The 18,943-nt window shown below is 42.7% G+C and overlaps 1 protein-coding gene across 1 annotated transcript in view; it reads right to left on the bottom strand.

Moving 5' to 3' along the window:
- Positions 1-18,943, bottom strand: part of LOC118366716 (collagen alpha-2(V) chain-like) — a 66,889-nt gene that overhangs the window by 26,681 nt on the left and 21,265 nt on the right. The window contains exons 2-5 of the mRNA XM_052493061.1: positions 4,077-4,301; positions 3,466-3,485; positions 3,293-3,358; positions 1,027-1,080 (exon numbers count right to left, since the gene is read on the bottom strand). Coding sequence (XP_052349021.1) covers positions 1,027-1,080; positions 3,293-3,358; positions 3,466-3,485; positions 4,077-4,301 — 365 coding nt within the window. The remainder of the gene's footprint in view (positions 1-1,026; positions 1,081-3,292; positions 3,359-3,465; positions 3,486-4,076; positions 4,302-18,943) is intronic.

The raw sequence follows: 18,943 nt of genomic DNA, 5'->3' as shown, positions 1-18,943 counted from the left end.
TTTCTAGTTGATACGCAATAACAGTGGAGGATGAAAGTAGACACAATGAGAAACAAAAAATAAATCATGAGAGGTACACCGAGGCCATATTATGTCATAAATCATAAAGAGTAATGATGTTCTGCTAAATGTATGTCCTCAATTGGATCAGCATTCCAATGAGAGGGACATGTTCATTCATCATTTAGGTTTTTGTTGTGAAATGAATTTAAATTAAATACATACATTTGGCGAATGGGTCTTTTGGGAGTGCATTCCAATGATAATGTAATGTCATTGAAACTGAAAATAAATGGTGTGTTGATTGTTTGTTTGTTTTTATCCCAGTGTTTTTCAGCACAGAGAAAAATCTCCACACAGTGCACAGTATATCATTGTTTGTCTACAGTCTTTAACAGGTCATGTACTGTTGATTATCTTTGAAGATACTGTATTCTATTTCAGCATAACAATGAAAGCCATTTTTTAAATTTTATGTCCATAATTACATACATTAGTTGCTTCTCTGAAATACCCTAATTCAATAGAGACTGAGTAGTATGTAAATTGTCATGTCTTGGTTGTCCTGGAGAGGAAATGACACCATTAAGGCTGTGTTATACCTGCCATTATATAATGACTAAATACTCCTATATTTTAAATACTAAATACTCCATATTAAATACTATATATATACTCCATACTAAATACTCCATATTTTCCAAATCAAGCTACATGACATTGGGTTTTTATAAGACAAGCTCTGTGTGGACTGCACAGTTGGGGCCACATGGATCACTTCTGAGGGGGTGTCACAGAAAAGGGTTTGGTGATCATACTATTTAGGTCCAGAAAAAGGAATGATTAAGGATTTGCGATTTGGTAAAGATCCAACTTGTATTGAAACTCACTATTTTTTGTTGTTGTCAACGTGTCAATGTAAATAAGTACACAGTACAGAACTCCAGCGTAGCAACGACGTGATGTATTTGCTCTACATGCATCCTAGAGGTGTGTGTGTTTTCACAAGTCATGTTTGGAACGTACAGGTCTTCCTTTCTGGCCTCGGTCCCCTCTGAATCCTGGAGATCCGGGAGGCCCCTGTTGTCCAACAAAAAGAACAGATGGGAAAAGTCACATAATGTCCCTTCAATAATCACACGATGGTATCATTACTGATGTGGAGGAAAGTCATTACTGATGTGGAGGAAAGTCATTACTGATGTGGAGGAAAGTCATTACTGATGTGGAGGAAAGTCATTACTGATGTGGAGGAAAGTCATTACTGATGTGGAGGAAAGTCATTACTGATGTGGAGGAAAGTCATTACTGATGTGGAGGAAAGTCATTACTGATGTGGAGGAAAGTCATTACTGATGTGGAGGAAAGTCATTACTGATGTGGAGGAAAGTCATTACTGATGTGGAGGAAAGTCATTACTGATGTGGAGGAAAGTCATTACTGATGTGGAGGAAAGTCATTATTGATGTGGAGGAAAGTCATTACTGATGTGGAGGAAAGTCATTACTGATGTGGAGGAAAGTCATTACTGATGTGGAGGAAAGTCATTACTGATGTGGAGGAAAGTCATTACTGATGTGGAGGAAAGTCATTACTGATGTGGAGGAAAGTCATTACTGATGTGGAGGAAAGTCATTACTGATGTGGAGGAAAGTCATTATTGATGTGGAGGAAAGTCATTACTGATGTGGAGGAAAGTCATTACTGATGTGGAGGAAAGTCATTACTGATGTGGAGGAAAGTCATTACTGATGTGGATGAAAGTCATTACTGATGTGGAGGAAAGTCATTACTGATGTGGAGGAAAGTCATTACTGATGTGGAGGAAAGTCATTACTGATGTGGAGGAAAGTCATTACTGATGTGGAGGAAAGTCATTACTGATGTGGAGGAAAGTCATTACTGATGTGGAGGAAAGTCATTACTGATGTGGAGGAAAGTCATTATTGATGTGGAGGAAAGTCATTACTGATGTGGAGGAAAGTCATTACTGATGTGGAGGAAAGTCATTACTGATGTGGAGGAAAGTCATTACTGATGTGGAGGAAAGTCATTACTGATGTGGAGGAAAGTCATTACTGATGTGGAGGAAAGTCATTACTGATGTGGAGGAAAGTCATTACTGATGTGGAGGAAAGTCATTACTGATGTGGAGGAAAGTCATTATTGATGTGGAGGAAAGTCATTACTGATGTGGAGGAAAGTCATTATTGATGTGGAGGAAAGTCATTACTGATGTGGAGGAAAGTCATTACTGATGTGGAGGAAAGTCATTATTGATGTGGAGGAAAGTCATTACTGATGTGGAGGAAAGTCATTACTGATGTGGAGGAAAGTCATTACTGATGTGGAGGAAAGTCATTACTGATGTGGAGGAAAGTCATTACTGATGTGGATGAAAGTCATTACTGATGTGGAGGAAAGTCATTACTGATGTGGAGGAAAGTCATTACTGATGTGGAGGAAAGTCATTACTGATGTGGAGGAAAGTCATTACTGATGTGGAGGAAAGTCATTATTGATGTGGAGGAAAGTCATTATTGATGTGGAGGAAAGTCATTACTGATGTGGAGGAAAGTCATTACTGATGTGGAGGAAAGTCATTACTGATGTGGAGGAAAGTCATTATTGATGTGGAGGAAAGTCATTACTGATGTGGAGGAAAGTCATTACTGATGTGGAGGAAAGTCATTATTGATGTGGAGGAAAGTCATTACTGATGTGGAGGAAAGTCATTACTGATGTGGAGGAAAGTCATTACTGATGTGGAGGAAAGTCATTACTGATGTGGAGGAAAGTCATTATTGATGTGGAGGAAAGTCATTACTGATGTGGAGGAAAGTCATTACTGATGTGGAGGAAAGTCATTACTGATGTGGAGGAAAGTCATTACTGATGTGGAGGAAAGTCATTACTGATGTGGAGGAAAGTCATTACTGATGTGGAGGAAAGTCATTATTGATGCTCTGTCAAGTACAGGTAGGTAACTGTGTTGTAGGTAACTGTGTTGTAGGTAACTGTGTTGTAGGTAACTGTGTTGTGTTGTAGGTAACTGTGTTGTAGGTAACTGTGTTGTAGGTAACTGTGTTGTAGGTAACTGTGTTGTAGGTAACTGTGCTCTTCTGCCATCTAGAGTTGACTGAAAGAGTCTTACAAAATCCACACCACAAGTGAGAAACAACTGGTAAAAAACATACGCCTTAAAGCTGTATTTTGGTGAATTTCGACAAAGCACTATATCACAAAGTCAGTGTATAATATATTCTGAAAACAAAGTGATCTATAAGCTTACCATAGGCCCAGGACGACCTCTGATCCCAGTCACCTGTGGTACATCTCCAGGTTCTCCTTTCTGACCCTACAAATTAAGAGCAAGATTGCAGATGTTGCTTCACTGTTAAAATCAAGTTAGTAACAAGATATTGTAAAGATGTTTAATAATCACAAGGAGATCGTAAAGCTTACCCTGTAGACTCTGCCAACATCTGAAAATGACAGAACAGACATAAACAATTATCTTACAAAAGCCTGTAGTCTACCGTGCCATGAGTGTCATCTGTGCCATGAGTGTCATCTGTGCCATCAGTGTCATCTATGCCATGAGTGTCATGAGTGTCATGAGTGTCATGAGTGTCATCAGTGTCATCTGTGTATTAGTGTCATCTGTGCCATGAGTGTCATGAGTGTCATGAGTGTCATCAGTGTCATCTGTGTATTAGTGTCATCTGTGCCATGAGTGTCATCTGTGCCATGAGTGTCATGAGTGTCATCAGTGTCATCTGTGTATTAGTGTCATCTGTGCCATGAGTGTCATGAGTGTCATCAGTGTCATCTGTGTATTAGTGTCATCTGTGCCATGAGTGTCATGAGTGTCATCAGTGTCATCTGTGTATTAGTGTCATCTGTGCCATGAGTGTCATCTGTGCCATGAGTGTCATCAGTGTCATCTGTGTATTAGTGTAGTAGTAGTTACACATTCAAACACAGTTCATACTGGGTTCTCTCATAACAAATGTGTGTCTTTGTCATGACTTGGGGTCACTACAGATTTCCGGTCACCCTTTCCGACCGCTCACCGGGTCTGCCATTGCCACTGGTGTCTGTGCTGCCCTCGCTCTGGCAGATGGGACAGCACTCGCCCTCGGGGATGATCACTTTCTCACAGTTGGAGAGCTCATCGCACTGGATCTCGTCGCACAGGACGGCGCCGTTGTCGCACACGCAGATCCGACAAGGCTCCGGTTTCCAAATGTCTCGGTTGGTGTACACCTGGCCATCAACCGTGCAGCCCAAGTCATCTCCTGTGGAGGGCGGAACAGACAGGAAAGGTTAGACAGAAAAGGTCAGACAGGAAAGGCCAGACAGGAAAGGTCACACAGGAAAGGTCACACAGGGAAAGGTCAGAAAGGGAAAGGACAGACAGGAAAGGTTAGAAAGGGATGGGTCAGACAGTAGAGGTCAGAAAGGAAAAGTCACACAGGGAAAGGTCAGACAGGAAATGTCAAACAGGAAAGATCACGCAGGAAAGGTCAGATAGGAAAGGTTAGAGAGGGATGGGTCAGACAGTAGAGGTCAGACAGGAACTGTCAGACAGGAAAAGTCAAACAGGAAAGGTCAGACTGGGAAAGGTCAGACAGGGAAAGATCAGACAGGAAAGGTCAGACAGGAAAGGTCAGACAGGAAAGGTCAGCAGGGAACATGAGCAACAGAAAGGAACTGTGATGGGTAGGAGCATATTAGAGAGATCTGCATTTCTGTGAATAAATTGATGAGAACAGGGACAGGAAGAAGTTGAACACAAAAAATTGGACCGCTGCTCTTAAAATTCACATGAAGGATAATGTGGTGTCATTGTTCATTTGTACAATGTGTTATCGCTAGATGCTACAATCATAGGCAGAAGGCAAAGAGGATGCCTAGTTCTGGGTTACTACATTAACATAGACGTTACATGTTGAAAAATGTAATAAATGCCACAGTCCAGAACTGAGATAGATCAATATGAAGACACTAGTCATTGAAAGCGATGCACTGGTTAAATGTTATACTTCAGACTTTTTTAGTGGCTTGTGAACATGTTCTCATAGCTCTCTTCCTATTGGCTTCCTGTGTGGCTTCATGAGAGATTACATGTTTCCTCATTGGACATCGCAAAACCTTCTGCTTTCTTTACTGGCAGGCAGTATCACCAACAACAAAATGAACACAAACCCAATTGGACACTTTAAACACAGAAGAATAAATGCAATGTTAGTGTAACAGAATCGTATTATTCTGTATCCTTAATCAACAACAGGTAACTGTGTTTAGAGGTAATGTGGAGCATGTGTTTTCCATTAGGTACTTGATAACATCTCAGTTCAACTGCAGGAAGAAGAGGGTTCTGGAAAAGGTGACTGTCGGTTGTAGTAAAGTCTCCCCACTGTCAGACATGAGCTAACTTCCTCCAATGGAATGCCTTGAAAACCTGACTTACAGACTCACAAAAATGACCCAGCCACCAATGAAAAATGTCCCCGCATAGATCTACCAATAAAATACTAAATGTTTATTACACACACACAGAAAAGTAGTGGAAAAGGGATATTAAACAGTAATGGTTCTCTATAAAACACAAACAATCTTGAGTGCTTATGCGAATTTTCAACAAAATTTGATGGGTTTACCTGGTCTAACTACCCCAAATGCAGGAGAGACTTGGCTATATTTTTTTTAACCTTTATTCAATTAGGTAAGTCAGTTAAGAACAAATTCTTATTTTCAATGACGGCCTAGGAACAGTGGGTTAACTGCCTGTTCAGGGGCAGAATGACAGATTTTGTACCTTGTCAGCTCAGGGATTTGAATTTACAACCTTTCGGTTACTAGTCCAATGCTCTGACCACTAGGCTACCCTGCCACCCCATATCAAGAAAAGCTCCCACTTGTTTTTAACACGATATATACACATTTGCACCCACCTACTCATTGATTATGATTCATATTTTTATCTACTTCATTATTTATTGAATTTCTTCTCTACCAGGTTAGTAAGTTTACTGAGAAGAACACATTCTCATTCACAGCAACAACCTGATGGAGACTTGCAGGGGAAAGGAGAGCGGTTGAACTTTACTTTAGGGCACATTAGCATTTCTAGGTAGTCATGACAACTGACACACAAAACATAAACAAACGTATCATTCGACTGAGTTTTTGGAGAAAAGGGGACTTGAAGGTCCTTTACCTGTTCTCGTTATAAACACCAGGTGGCATCCCTGAGCTTTATAGGTAACCATTTGACAAGAACAAGCCTCAGACTGGTCAGAGTGCCAGAGGAACATATCTACCAGGCCAATAGCTCTCACAAGACTCTACTTTATATTTCCACGTATTACTTAAGTTCCTCAGTGTGCTGTGAGATCTGACTGGGAGGAAACAGACTGAGCCGTCGGCTATGTCATCACCTTGGCACTGTGGGGGTAACGAATCATTCTAGATTAGCTCATCTGCTAAATGAACCATCTGTTATCTCACTCTGCAACATATACAAAACGGCCACAGGAAGAGTTTAGCCTAAAACTGTCGACTCCATCTAAGATGGATGCCGTAGACGATGACCAACATTTTATAAAATTATGACAACGTTATGACAAAAACTATACACAAAATTTATCCTGGAATCCTCGGTACACCATGATCTTATTCTGGGGTGGCCTAGTGGTTAGAGTGGTTGACTAGTAACCGCAAGGTTGCAAGTTCAAACCCCCGAGCTGACAAGGTAGAAATCTGTAGTTCTGCCCTTGAACAGGCAGTTAACCCAGGCTGTCATTGAAAATAAGAATTTGTTCTTAACTGACTTGCCTAGTTAAATAAAGGTAAAATATTTAAAAAATCTGATTATTAGAAGAAGATAAAGTGCATAAAAGTGTCTGACTTCACAGTACTGTGTTGTCAACTCCAGGGGTTTCCAAACCCAGGTTGTTAACAGAGAGAACATTTTGCAGGTTTGAATATTATTTCCTGCAATTGTATGAATTTTGCCAAGAGGTGCTGTGAACATTTTGCTGACCCCCACAGTTTGGGAACCACTGGTATACTAAACAAAGAGAGGAGAGAACAGATAAGGGGAACCAAATACTCTTATTCTGGGAACTGGATCAAACTAGAGAGCCAGTGGGATGATGTAACTGATACCACCAATCATTTTTAAACATGCCTTAGCAAAACACAATGCGGACGGTATAGCCATCTCAAATTAAAGGAAACTACAGCTTTGGATAAGCTACAATATGGCGAAGTGATCAAATTTAATGGCTAATGTCTAATCTTATAATTGAGGGTACCATAATTCAAGGTATTTCGCCTGCCCTGATGAATGTCTGTGATTATGAGTCATGCCGCCCACATCGGCTCCACACACACGCACGCACGCATGCACGCGCACACACACACACACACACACACACACACACACACACACACACACACACACACACACACACACACACACACACACACACACACACACACACACACACACACACACACACACACACACACACACACACACACACCATCCCACAACAGACACCCACCCCTGGGTCTCAGAAGGTCTCCCCCCTTTCAGAATTTATCCATAGAACCTGCCCTGCACCATGTCTCGCGTGAGATAACGGAAAACGACCCTGTGATACTCAGCAGGGTTCGCTACGCCTTTTATCATCATTCTTTATCTCTGAACCTCTGTTTGTAACCAGCTGTGTTGTCTCTACACTAGTCTAGGCTCTTTAGACTGTAGGCAGTAGGCAGTAGACAGTAGGCGGTAGACTGTAGACAGTAGACAGTAGACAGTAGGTAGTAGGCAGTAGGCAGTAGGTAGTAGGCAGTAGGTAGTAGGCAGTAGACAGTAGGTAGTAGGCAGTAGACAGTAGGCAGTAGGTAGTAGGCAGTAGACAGTAGGCAGTAGGCAGTAGGCAGTAGGCAGTAGACAGTAGGCAGTAGGCAGTAGACAGTAGACAGTAGGCAGTAGGCAGTAGACAGTAGACAGTAGGTAGTAGGCAGTAGGCAGTAGGTAGTAGGCAGTAGGCAGTAGGTAGTAGGCAGTAGACAGTAGGTAGTAGGCAGTAGACAGTAGGCAGTAGGTAGTAGGCAGTAGACAGTAGGCAGTAGGCAGTAGACAGTAGACAGTAGGCAGTAGGCAGTAGGCAGTAGACAGTAGACAGTAGGCAGTAGGCAGTAGACAGTAGACAGTAGGCAGTAGGCAGTAGGTAGTAGGCAGTAGGCAGTAGGTAGTAGGCAGTAGACAGTAGGTAGTAGGCAGTAGACAGTAGGCAGTAGGTAGTAGGCAGTAGACAGTAGGCAGTAGGCAGTAGACAGTAGACAGTAGGCAGTAGGCAGTAGGCAGTAGACAGTAGGCAGTAGGCAGTAGACAGTAGGCAGTAGGCAGTAGGCAGTAGGTAGTAGGCAGTAGGCAGTAGGTAGTAGGCAGTAGACAGTAGACAGTAGGCAGTAGACAGTAGGCAGTAGGCAGTAGACAGTAGACAGTAGGTAGTAGGCAGTAGGCAGTAGGCAGTAGGCAGTAGGCAGTAGACAGTAGACAGTAGGCAGTAGGCAGTAGACAGTAGGCAGTAGGCAGTAGACAGTAGACAGTAGGCAGTAGGCAGTAGACAGTAGACAGTAGGCAGTAGGCAGTAGGCAGTAGGTAGTAGGCAGTAGGCAGTAGGTAGTAGGCAGTAGACAGTAGGCAGTAGGCAGTAGACAGTAGGTAGTAGGCAGTAGACAGTAGGTAGTAGGCAGTAGACAGTAGGTAGTAGGCAGTAGACAGTAGGCAGTAGGCAGTAGACAGTAGACAGTAGGCAGTAGGCAGTAGACAGTAGGTAGTAGGCAGTAGACAGTAGGTAGTAGGCAGTAGACAGTAGGCAGTAGGCAGTAGACAGTAGGCAGTAGGCAGTAGGCAGTAGACAGTAGGTAGTAGGCAGTAGACAGTAGGTAGTAGGCAGTAGGCAGTAGGCAGTAGGCAGTAGACAGTAGACAGTAGGTAGTAGGCAGTAGGCAGTAGGCAGTAGGCAGTAGGCAGTAGGCAGTAGGCAGTAGGCAGTAGGCAGTAGACAGTAGGCAGTAGGTAGTAGGCAGTAGGCAGTAGGCAGTAGGCAGTAGACAGTAGACAGTAGGCAGTAGGCAGTAGACAGTAGGCAGTAGACAGTAGACAGTAGACAGTAGACAGTAGGCAGTAGGCAGTAGGCAGTAGGCAGTAGGCAGTAGGCAGTAGACAGTAGACAGTAGGCAGTAGGCAGTAGACAGTTTCCAGCTCATTTGTGTTCTATCTCCTGAAAGACATTTGACAAGTCTGAATGTCCCGGGATAAAGCTCTGCTGCCCTGCCTCCAAGTACTGTACATAACTAAAGCAAGCACTTTGTTTTAACTTGATTCCCCGTTAAATTACCAGTTTCCAGACTATTGCTCTGTGAAAATGCACGTTTGGATGAATTTAATCAATAAAACACTGGAACAAACAAAGAAAAAGTCATATTCATATGAATCCAAAAATCAAACATGTTTTTGCAAAGCAGAGCAACTTATAGAGTGAGTAAATACATTTTCATTCGACCGTAGGAATTGAACCCACAACCATGGCATTGCAAGGGCCATGCTCTACTAAATGAGCCACACGGGACCATGTAGATGGATCATCTCCCTAACTGTGCAGACGTATTAGTTTCCTAACCATGTAGATGGATTATTATTACAGGCAAGAATATCTTAACTAGATCTACACATGATCTACACATGATCTACACACGATCTACACACGATCTACACACGATCTACACAAAATGTAACTAGTTGTAAATACACTTCTATAAACTACAGAAGAATAAAAATGTCCAACTGGCCCTGTCAAGCGAAGCCATAGACCGCAGAGCTTTTGGAAAGTACCATTTTCCCTGTTGGGGTTTCGAAAGGGGGTGTCGGGAGCATTTGAAGTTTACAGTGAGAGAAGTGAGGTTTGCTGGGCGGTCTTAAAACCTCAGTGCAGGCCAGAGTAAGGAGGGGGTGGTTAACTTTTCCTCCCCCTCAGCTTAATTCATCACAGGTTCCGTACTTTCAGCAGACGCCACATAAACCGGATAATCGTGACAACGGTGAAAAGGCATGCTCGTCTGATGCATATTTTCCATTAGTGTTCTCACTCAGTCGGTTGGTTTCCCCCACTGTTCTACAACATTTACTTTCTCCAGGTTTCTGAGAGAATGAGAGAATGTCTGGCTGTGTTCTTTGTACTACAGACTCACCAGACTGTTAGACGTTCCTCAGGGGGAACAAAAGCCAGATAACAATGAACCACAACATTCGACACTGAAACCATGTCACACATCTATGACAACTTGGAATAATCAGTGGGAAAGTGTGTAATACAATCATACATCAGGCTGCATTTATTGCTTTATTTAACCAGGCAAGTCCCAATCACAGCCAGTTGTGTTACAGCCTGGAATTGAACCAGAGTGTGTAGTGACACCGCTTGCACTGAGTTGCAGTGCCTTAGACCGCTGCGCCGCTCGGGAGCCCAGGAAATTGTGACTTTATGGATTTTCCCTGGTTAATGCGGAAAAACTCATGACACTGTGTTTGGGGAGTAGATTGTTGCAGCCAGAAGTCTAGAGGTTAAAACATGACCTTATGGAAACAATGAGTCATTTAAACTCTCTCTTTTCCAAGGACTCAATGCCAGCCAAACTGTTTCAGAAAGTAGGCTTACGTTTGTTTAAAATGAGCAAGATGTCCCGACTGCTCTGTCAGGTGTCAGACTCATTCAAAAGCAGCCTAATCCTTGTACTAAGACTTAATCCTTTTAAATATTGATGGTTTTCTTTATAGCCTGAACTGATCTGTCATCTGGCAGGACCAGAATGTTCCGGCTGACTTTGCCTTCTTTCCCAGGTCATGCAGATGAGTTCCAGCTGCTGCGGCAGCTGTGCATGCCTGCTTTGAACAATCTGGTGGCGGACATAAATCTTCCAGTCCCTGCCCCCCCCCCCCTCCTATAATTGGTTCACTGATTCATCTATCCAGGACAGTGATTGGTCACAAACAACTGTGTCACAATTTTATCTACTGAGCTTAGTGAAGGCTTCATAGCCCTTTATAACAGCTAGGTAGATGTTTCACAAACCATTCATAAGCCATAACCATAATATGAAGGGTGATATGACAGGTCCTTACATGACCTCCACGTGACAGAAGTATTATTATGTGTGAAGGTTACGAAGGCTTTATTAAGCCTTCATGACAACCTTGTGTAAAGTTGAATTCCACTGTTGTTCTGAAATTGGTGTTAAGCACTCCGACATGTTGACCTGCCTTGTCAGCAACTAGTTACTAGAGTGTCAGTTCAAAGTGAACATAAACCCTATGATTATACCTGTCCCTTTGTTAGTGTGACTAGAAGAGATGACTCCCTTCATTTTATAAAGACATCTGTGTGTCTGTAAAAAAAAATAAACTACAACATTATCTACATGTTCCAGAGTTGTGAGGTATGAGCATTGGGGATTATAGGCAAACCTTGTTGGCGCAAGAGAACATTGTTGCTTCTGGTTTGAACACGCACCTCACCTTCCCTTCTCTTCTCTTCCACAAACATGGCTAGGGGATGGGGGTGGGGCTAGGGAATGGGGGTGGGGCTAGGGGATGGGGGTGGGGCTAGGGAATGGGGGTGGGGCTAGGGGATGGGGGTGGGGCTAGGGGATGGGGGTGGGGCTAGGGGATGGGGGTGGGGGTGGGGCTAGGGGATGGGTAGTGGGGAGGGGGAAGGAAGGCCAGCCAGGAAAGTTAAATGAAAAAGTAGCTGATTACACGTCTGTGCCTCTTTTCCTTCTGGAGCTGTCTCTGACAGCCGGGTCTTCCTGTAAAGAAACACAACACACTGCAGTGGTTCCCACCATGTTGGCTTGGATGAATGTGGTCGCACAAAATTACCCCCTTCTACTGACTCCTAGTTTTCCATTGTCTCTATTCCACACAACTCAACTATGGTCAACTGCTGTCTACACTGGGTTCAAAATGTTTTCAAATATGTCAAGGTTTGCTTCTTTGAATTTTCCTTGTAGAATGGAACCAATTGCATAATCCAAAATGTGCAAACCCTGCCTATAGAAAGCACCACAAACAGGCTCAACCGAGCCCTCAAAATCTTAGAAAGAATTCAAATACTATTTGGCATGTTGCAATGTACACTAACTTTCTCAAACTGTTGCCAAAAGTTGGAAGCACAGAATCGTCTAAAATGTCATTGCATGCATTAGCGTTAAGATTTTCCTTCGCTGGAACTAAGGGGCCTATTCCTCCTCCACCAAACTTTACAGTTGACACTATACATTCGGCCAGGTATCGTTCTCCTGGCATCCATCAAACCCAGATTCGTCTGTCGTACTGTCAGATCGTGAAGCGTGATTCATCACAACAGAGGACACGTTTCCACTTCTCCAGAGTCCAATCATGGCGGGCTTTATACCACTCCAGCTGACACTTGGCATTGTACATGGTGATCTTGTTAGTGAGTATTGCAACTGAGAACAGACAATTTGTATGCTCTACGTGCTTCAGCGCTCGGTGGTCCCGTTCTTGTGTGGCTTACCACTTAGCAACTGAGCCGTTGTTGCTCCTAGATGTTTCCACTTCACAATAATAGCACTTGCAGTTGCTCGAGGCAGCTCTAGCAGTGCAGAAAGTTTATGAGCTGACTTGTTGGAAAGGTGGAGCCACGTTGAAAGTCACTGAGCTCTTCAGTAAGGCCTTTCTACTGCCAATGTTTGTCTATGGTGATTGCATGACTGTGTGCTCGATTTTATACACCTGTCAGCAAGGGGTGTTGCTGAAATAGCCGGATCCACTAATTTGAAGAGGTGTCCACATATTTTGTATATACTGTATAGTTTAAGTGCATTGCCTGAGATGTCCCTCTTAGTTAGAGGTTGAATCTATACAGTAATACTATGGTATTCAAGGCTTTTGAGTAACTATAATATGTGGAAAACATATTTAGTCGGCTATATTTATACTAGATTTGAAATACAGCCCGGAAAGTAATGGGGCCCTGGGGAAGATGATGGGATGAGAGCAGTAAATGGGACTTCACATAATCATATCAAACATGACTAAAAGCTACAGTAACAGACTAGGGTTTTCTCTTGTGCACAACTGAATTTGTGCAAAGCAAAGTTATTCCAGGGAATTAAGAGCAATGGGGAGCAAGCCATCCATCTGAAAATTGTCAACCAGCAGTGCATCAAAGGAAGAATTATAAAAGCCATATACTTGGGAGGATACAAGCATCTACTGTAGCATATGCCCGTTACTGAATAGAATAACCTTGAAGGACATTGGTCTTGCCTCACGGTGGCATTTGGCTCTGTCACCATACATGGTTTGTGTGTTTGCTTTTTTTCACTTTCAGATGAATTACAGCCCTCTGACCACAACGTCAGTGATGTTGAGCATATGACATGTAATTTAGGGTATCATAACACACTCGGCACATAAACACAGGCATGCCGAAGAAACACGGATCAAAGAATAGGATACAATATGATTAATCTGTATTGAAAAGCCCATGAACTCTCCTTAACCTGAACCAGCTGTGGGATACTTAGCCTGTCTGTAACTGTAATGAATTTCCATTTCACTCCAAAGTTGTCTTGAATGGCATATCGTATTGTGAGATAAATGATTGTCACAATCCAGAACTGACACTACCTAGAGGTTGAACGGAGGAAAACCTCTGTGTGTATAGTGATGATCGTCATGACATCATTTGCGTATATTTTAGGCGTGAAAATAAACATACACAGGTAAAGCATTTGTCTGAAAATACTGCTTGGCTTCCACAGGTGTAGGTTAACCTGTTGAATTTCTAACCATGTGATTTCCACATCGTCTCAGATGGTGTCCACTAGCACACGAGATCAAACCAAGCAAAACACATTGACATGCTTTAACACATGGGAGCAACATTTTCTCCTACGTGATTTAACCATACAGTATACATGGTAGGCTATCCTGTAACAGACCTTCTGAATCAAACTCAGATGCATTACAAAATCGACATTCCCTGTCTCTGATGTTTAATTAGCTTGGTATCAATTGAGCCTCATTGACAGGCAACCTTAAAAACCAATAACAAGCATCGCATTGACTACGACACACAGGGAAATAACTTCATCATTACTTCGATAGTAATTTCAAGCTCCATTTCCTTCTTCCATCTTCCATGCATGAGAAGCCAGCCAGTCCATACAATCATGCCAGGGTTGTATTAGTTAGGGCATGTAGTAATAGGAAACGTTTAAAAACATTTTACAACACAAATCCATGTAGTCCCTCCCAGTTTCTGTCCATTTTCTTCTGTTTTCTTCTGTTGGAGCCAAATGAATACAACCCAGGTATGACTAAAGGAAACTTTACACGATGACGTACATTCCAGTTTACCAGTCTGCACTTTAACATATACACAAGGTCACGGCCTCCTGGTGTTTTACATCAACTAAGTGCATATCCAGATGTAGGAGAATAAATGGTCTGCAGCTCTGGAAGAGGAAAGTTATATGTACTTGTGGCTCTATTGAAACACTAGGAGGAGAAATACAACAGTATTATTTTAGTTCATATGTTTTTACATTAGAAAGTGAGAATAAATGTAAAAGAGTGAGAATAAATGTTTGGTATAAATGGAGATGTAAACAAAAGGGAGTTGCTCCTAATCCATGACCGGGTCTTTTATTTCTGACGCTGCCTATCTGTGAGGGCGCAAAGTCTTCCCTAATTTTCTCATGTCGAAACCAGGTTAGAAAGAAAGAAGAAGAAGAAGAAGAAGAAGAAGAAGAAGAAGAAGAAGAAGAAGAAGAAGAAGAAGAAGAAGAAAATGGCTGCCGGTGTGGCCATGCTGTGGGGGTAAGATGGAGGACAGGAGAAAAAAGGAGAGAAGTGGAACACAATATAAGTAAATATGGAGTGGGGAATGCACACGCCTTCTGGAAGATCTGATGAAGGATAAGATGGTGGACAGGGAAAAAAGGAGAAATGTGGAAGATGTTTTTAGTGAATATAGAATGGTGGATCACACAGAACGTTTGGAAGAGCATTAGGAGGAAATTGAATGTGATAAGTGTGAGGAGGAATTAACTGTGGTGGCAGGTGCAGTGAAGACTGCAGATGTTGAAAAAGATGATTCTGGCCCAGTGGGAGTGACATATCTGGAGAGAATTGATCCTTGCCTTCTGGTAGATTCTTACGTGGTGTCAGGTTGGGTGGAGAAGTGATTTGGGACTGAGTTGGTGAAAGTAACTTGAAATGGACTCGTGAAGATATTTTGCCTTCCTTCTGTCCAAAGGGAGTAGGCACTCCTTTGCTCTGTGGAGCAGAGCACCATTGAAAGGAGTGATAGCATTGGTGGCATTAACTTCAACTGAAATTGAAGATTACCTGTGTCTATGACGCCTGCCATTTGGTGCAACGCGGTGGAGAGGATGGGGAAATTGAAAGGACACTGTCTGTCCTGCTAAGTTTTGATGCAGAGTCTTAACCTGACAAGGTATGAATTTTAAGTATACTCTCTCTATGCTCTCTTTAATTCTCTCTCTCTTTCTCTCGGAGGACCATGCCTCAGGGCTACCTGGCCTGATGACTCCTTGCTGTCCCCAGTCCACCTGGCCGTGCTGCTGCTCCAGTTTCAACTATTCAGCCTGGGGCTATGGAACCCTGACCTGTTCACCGGACGTGCTACCTGTCCCAGACCTGCTGTTTTCAACTCTCTAGAGACAGTAGGAGTGGCAGAGATACTCTGAATGATCGGCTATGAAAAGCCAACTGACATTTACTCCTGAGGTGCTGACCTGTTGCACCCTCAACAACCACTGTGATTATTATTATTTGACCCTGCTGGTCATCTATGAACATTTGAACATCTAAGCCCATGTTCTGTTATAATCTCCACCCGGCACAGCCAGAAGAGGACTGGCCACCCTGGCCATCCTAGGTTCTGGCCTTTCTTGGGAGTTTTTCCGAGACACCGTGCTTCTTACACCTGCATTGCTTGCTGTTTAGGGTTTTAGGCTGGGTTTCTTTACAGCACTTTGTGACATCAGCTGATGTAAGACGGGCTTTATAAATACATTTGATTTGATTTGACAAGGTCAAGTTAGAATGTGTAATTTATCCCGTGGGAGCTTTTGTCCCGAACCCATTACGGTGTTTTAAGTGCCAAGGTTATGGTCATGTTGCAGCAGTGTGTAGGAGGGAGATTGCTAAATGTGAGAAGTATGCAGGCGGGCATGAGACAAAGGAATGTGTAGTGTCGTTAGAAAAAGTTATGTGTGTGTTAGCTGTGGGGCCCATGGTGTTGGAGATCGGAGGTGTCCAGTGAGAGAAAGACAGGTTGAGGTTGCCGGGATCAGAGTAGTATAGAAGGTGTCATATGCTTAGGCAGTGAAGAGAGTAGTAGAGGAAGATGGATCCAGGGCGAGAGATCCTGAGAGGATTCCTGCGAGTAGGCCGAGTCCAATAGAGAGTGATTGGAATAATATGTGTTTCAGTAAGGTGGGTTTCGTAGCATTTACAGTGCCTTGCGAAAGTATTCGGCCCCCTTGAACTTTGCGACCTTTTGCCACATTTCAGGCTTCAAACATAAACATATAAAACTGTATTTTTTTTGTGAAGAATCAACAACAAATGGGACACAATCATGAAGTGGAACGACATTTATTGGATATTTCAAACTTTTTTAACAAATCAAAAACTGAAAAATTGGGTGTGCAAAATTATTCAGCCCCCAGAAGCGTTAATACTTTGTAGCGCCACCTTTTTCTGTGATTACAGCTGTAAGTCACTTGGGGTATGTCTCTATCAGTTTTATCAGACATTTTTTCCCATTCCTCCTTGCAAAACAGCTCGAGCTCAGTGAGGTTGGATGGAGAGCATTTGTGAACAGCAGTTTTCAGTTCTTTCCACAGATTCTCGATTGGATTCAGGTCTGGACTTTGACTTGGGCATTCTAACACCTGGATATGTTTATTTTTTAACCATTCCATTGTAGATGTTGCTTTATGTTTTAGATCATTGTCTTGTTGGAAGACAAATCTCCGTCCCAGTCTCAGGTCTTTTGCAGACTCCATCAGGTTTTCTTCCAGAATGGTCCTGCATTTGGCTCCATACATCTTCCCATCAATTTTAACCATCTTACCTGTCCCTGCTGAAGAAAAGCAGGCCCAAACCATGATGCTGCCACCACCATGTTTGACAGTGGGGATGGTGTGTTCAGGGTGATGAGCTGTGTTGCTTTTACACCAAACATAACGTTTTGCATTGTTGCCAAAAAGTTCAATTTTGGTTTCATCTGACCAGAGCACCTTCTTCCACATGTTTGGTGTGTCTCCCAGGTGGCTTGTGGCAAACATTAAACAATACTTTTTATGGATATCTTTAAGAAATGGCTTTCTTCTTGCCACTCTTCCATAAAGGCCAGATTTGTGCAATATACGACTGATTGTTGTCCTATGGACAGAGTCTCCCACCTCAGCTGTAGATCTCTGCAGTTCATCCAGAGTGATCATGGGCCTCTTGGCTGCATCTCTGATCAGTCTTCTCCTTGTATGAGCTGAAAGTTTAGAGGGACGGCCAGGTCTTGGTAGATTTGCAGTGGTCTGATACTCCTTCCATTTCAATATTATCGCTTGCACAGTGCTCCTTGGGATGTTTAAAGCTTGGGAAATCTTTTTGTATCCAAATCCGGCTTTAAACTTCTTCACAACAGTATCTCGGACCTGCCTGGTGTGTTCCTTATTCTTCATGATGCTCTCTGCGCTTTTAACGGACCTCTGAGACTATCACAGTGCAGGTGCATTTATACGGAGACTTGATTACACACAGGTGGATTGTATTTATCATCATTAGTCATTTAGGTCAACATTGGATCATTCAGAGATCCTCACTGAACTTCTGGAGAGAGTTTGCTGCACTGAAAGTAAAGGGGCTGAATAATTTTGCACGCCCAATTTTTCAGTTTTTGATATGTTAAAAAGTTTGAAATATCCAATAAATGTCATTACACTTCATGATTGTGTCCCACTTTTGTTGATTCTTCACAAAAAAATACAGTTTTATATCTTTATTGTTTGAAGCCTGAAATGTGGCAAAAGGTCGCAAAGTTCAAGGGGGCCGAATACTTTCGCAAGGCACTGTATAGCCATGGTTGCCAATTGTACTCTAGAAATGAAATGTAAGTCATAGAAAATGGTGGCAGCTCAGAGAGGTAGTTGGAATTGCAAGATTTTACTGCAGAAGAATTGCAGTGGGGTGCTGAGCGGCAGTGTTCTGTCCTCCCAGGCCGTCGACTCGGTGTTGGACTAGGTAGGGTTAAGTAGTGGAATGGGGTGGTGGGTTTTTAATTAGGTTTCATTTGCAGGGTCGTTTTCCTTTTTCTTTTTCACAATTTTGTATTGTCCTATCACCAGGTATAATGGGAATGTATGGCGGCATCCACGTAACATTTGTTTGTGGACCAGTATAACACTACAGAAGAAGAAGAAGATCTGATGAAGGAGAAGATGGTGGACAGGAACAAAAGGAGAAACATGGAACAAGAAGAAGAAGAAGGATTAGAAAGGATACATAACGGTAGTTAATCATTTAAATAGCAAAAATATTATATTTGCAATGTCACTAAGCAAAAAGCAAACAACCAAAATATCAATAACCATTGCTATGTGTAAACATGATTTAGTCATGAGTTCAGTACCATTTGCATGATTTTGCGGACCCACAACTACGGTGTATGGTAATTAGCTAGCTAGCTGTTAGCAACACTAGTCAGCATAGGCTGCTACATGATCATTAGTTTGTGTTAGCTAGCCAGCCTAGCATGCTCTAGTCCAATGGAAAACAATGCAACCCTGCTGGCTAACAGCT

The sequence above is a fragment of the Oncorhynchus keta genome, chromosome 34 (assembly GCF_023373465.1).
Source record: "Oncorhynchus keta strain PuntledgeMale-10-30-2019 chromosome 34, Oket_V2, whole genome shotgun sequence".
Taxonomy (NCBI): Eukaryota; Metazoa; Chordata; class Actinopteri; order Salmoniformes; family Salmonidae; genus Oncorhynchus; species Oncorhynchus keta.
This window is presented reverse-complemented; position numbering and strand designations above follow the sequence as displayed.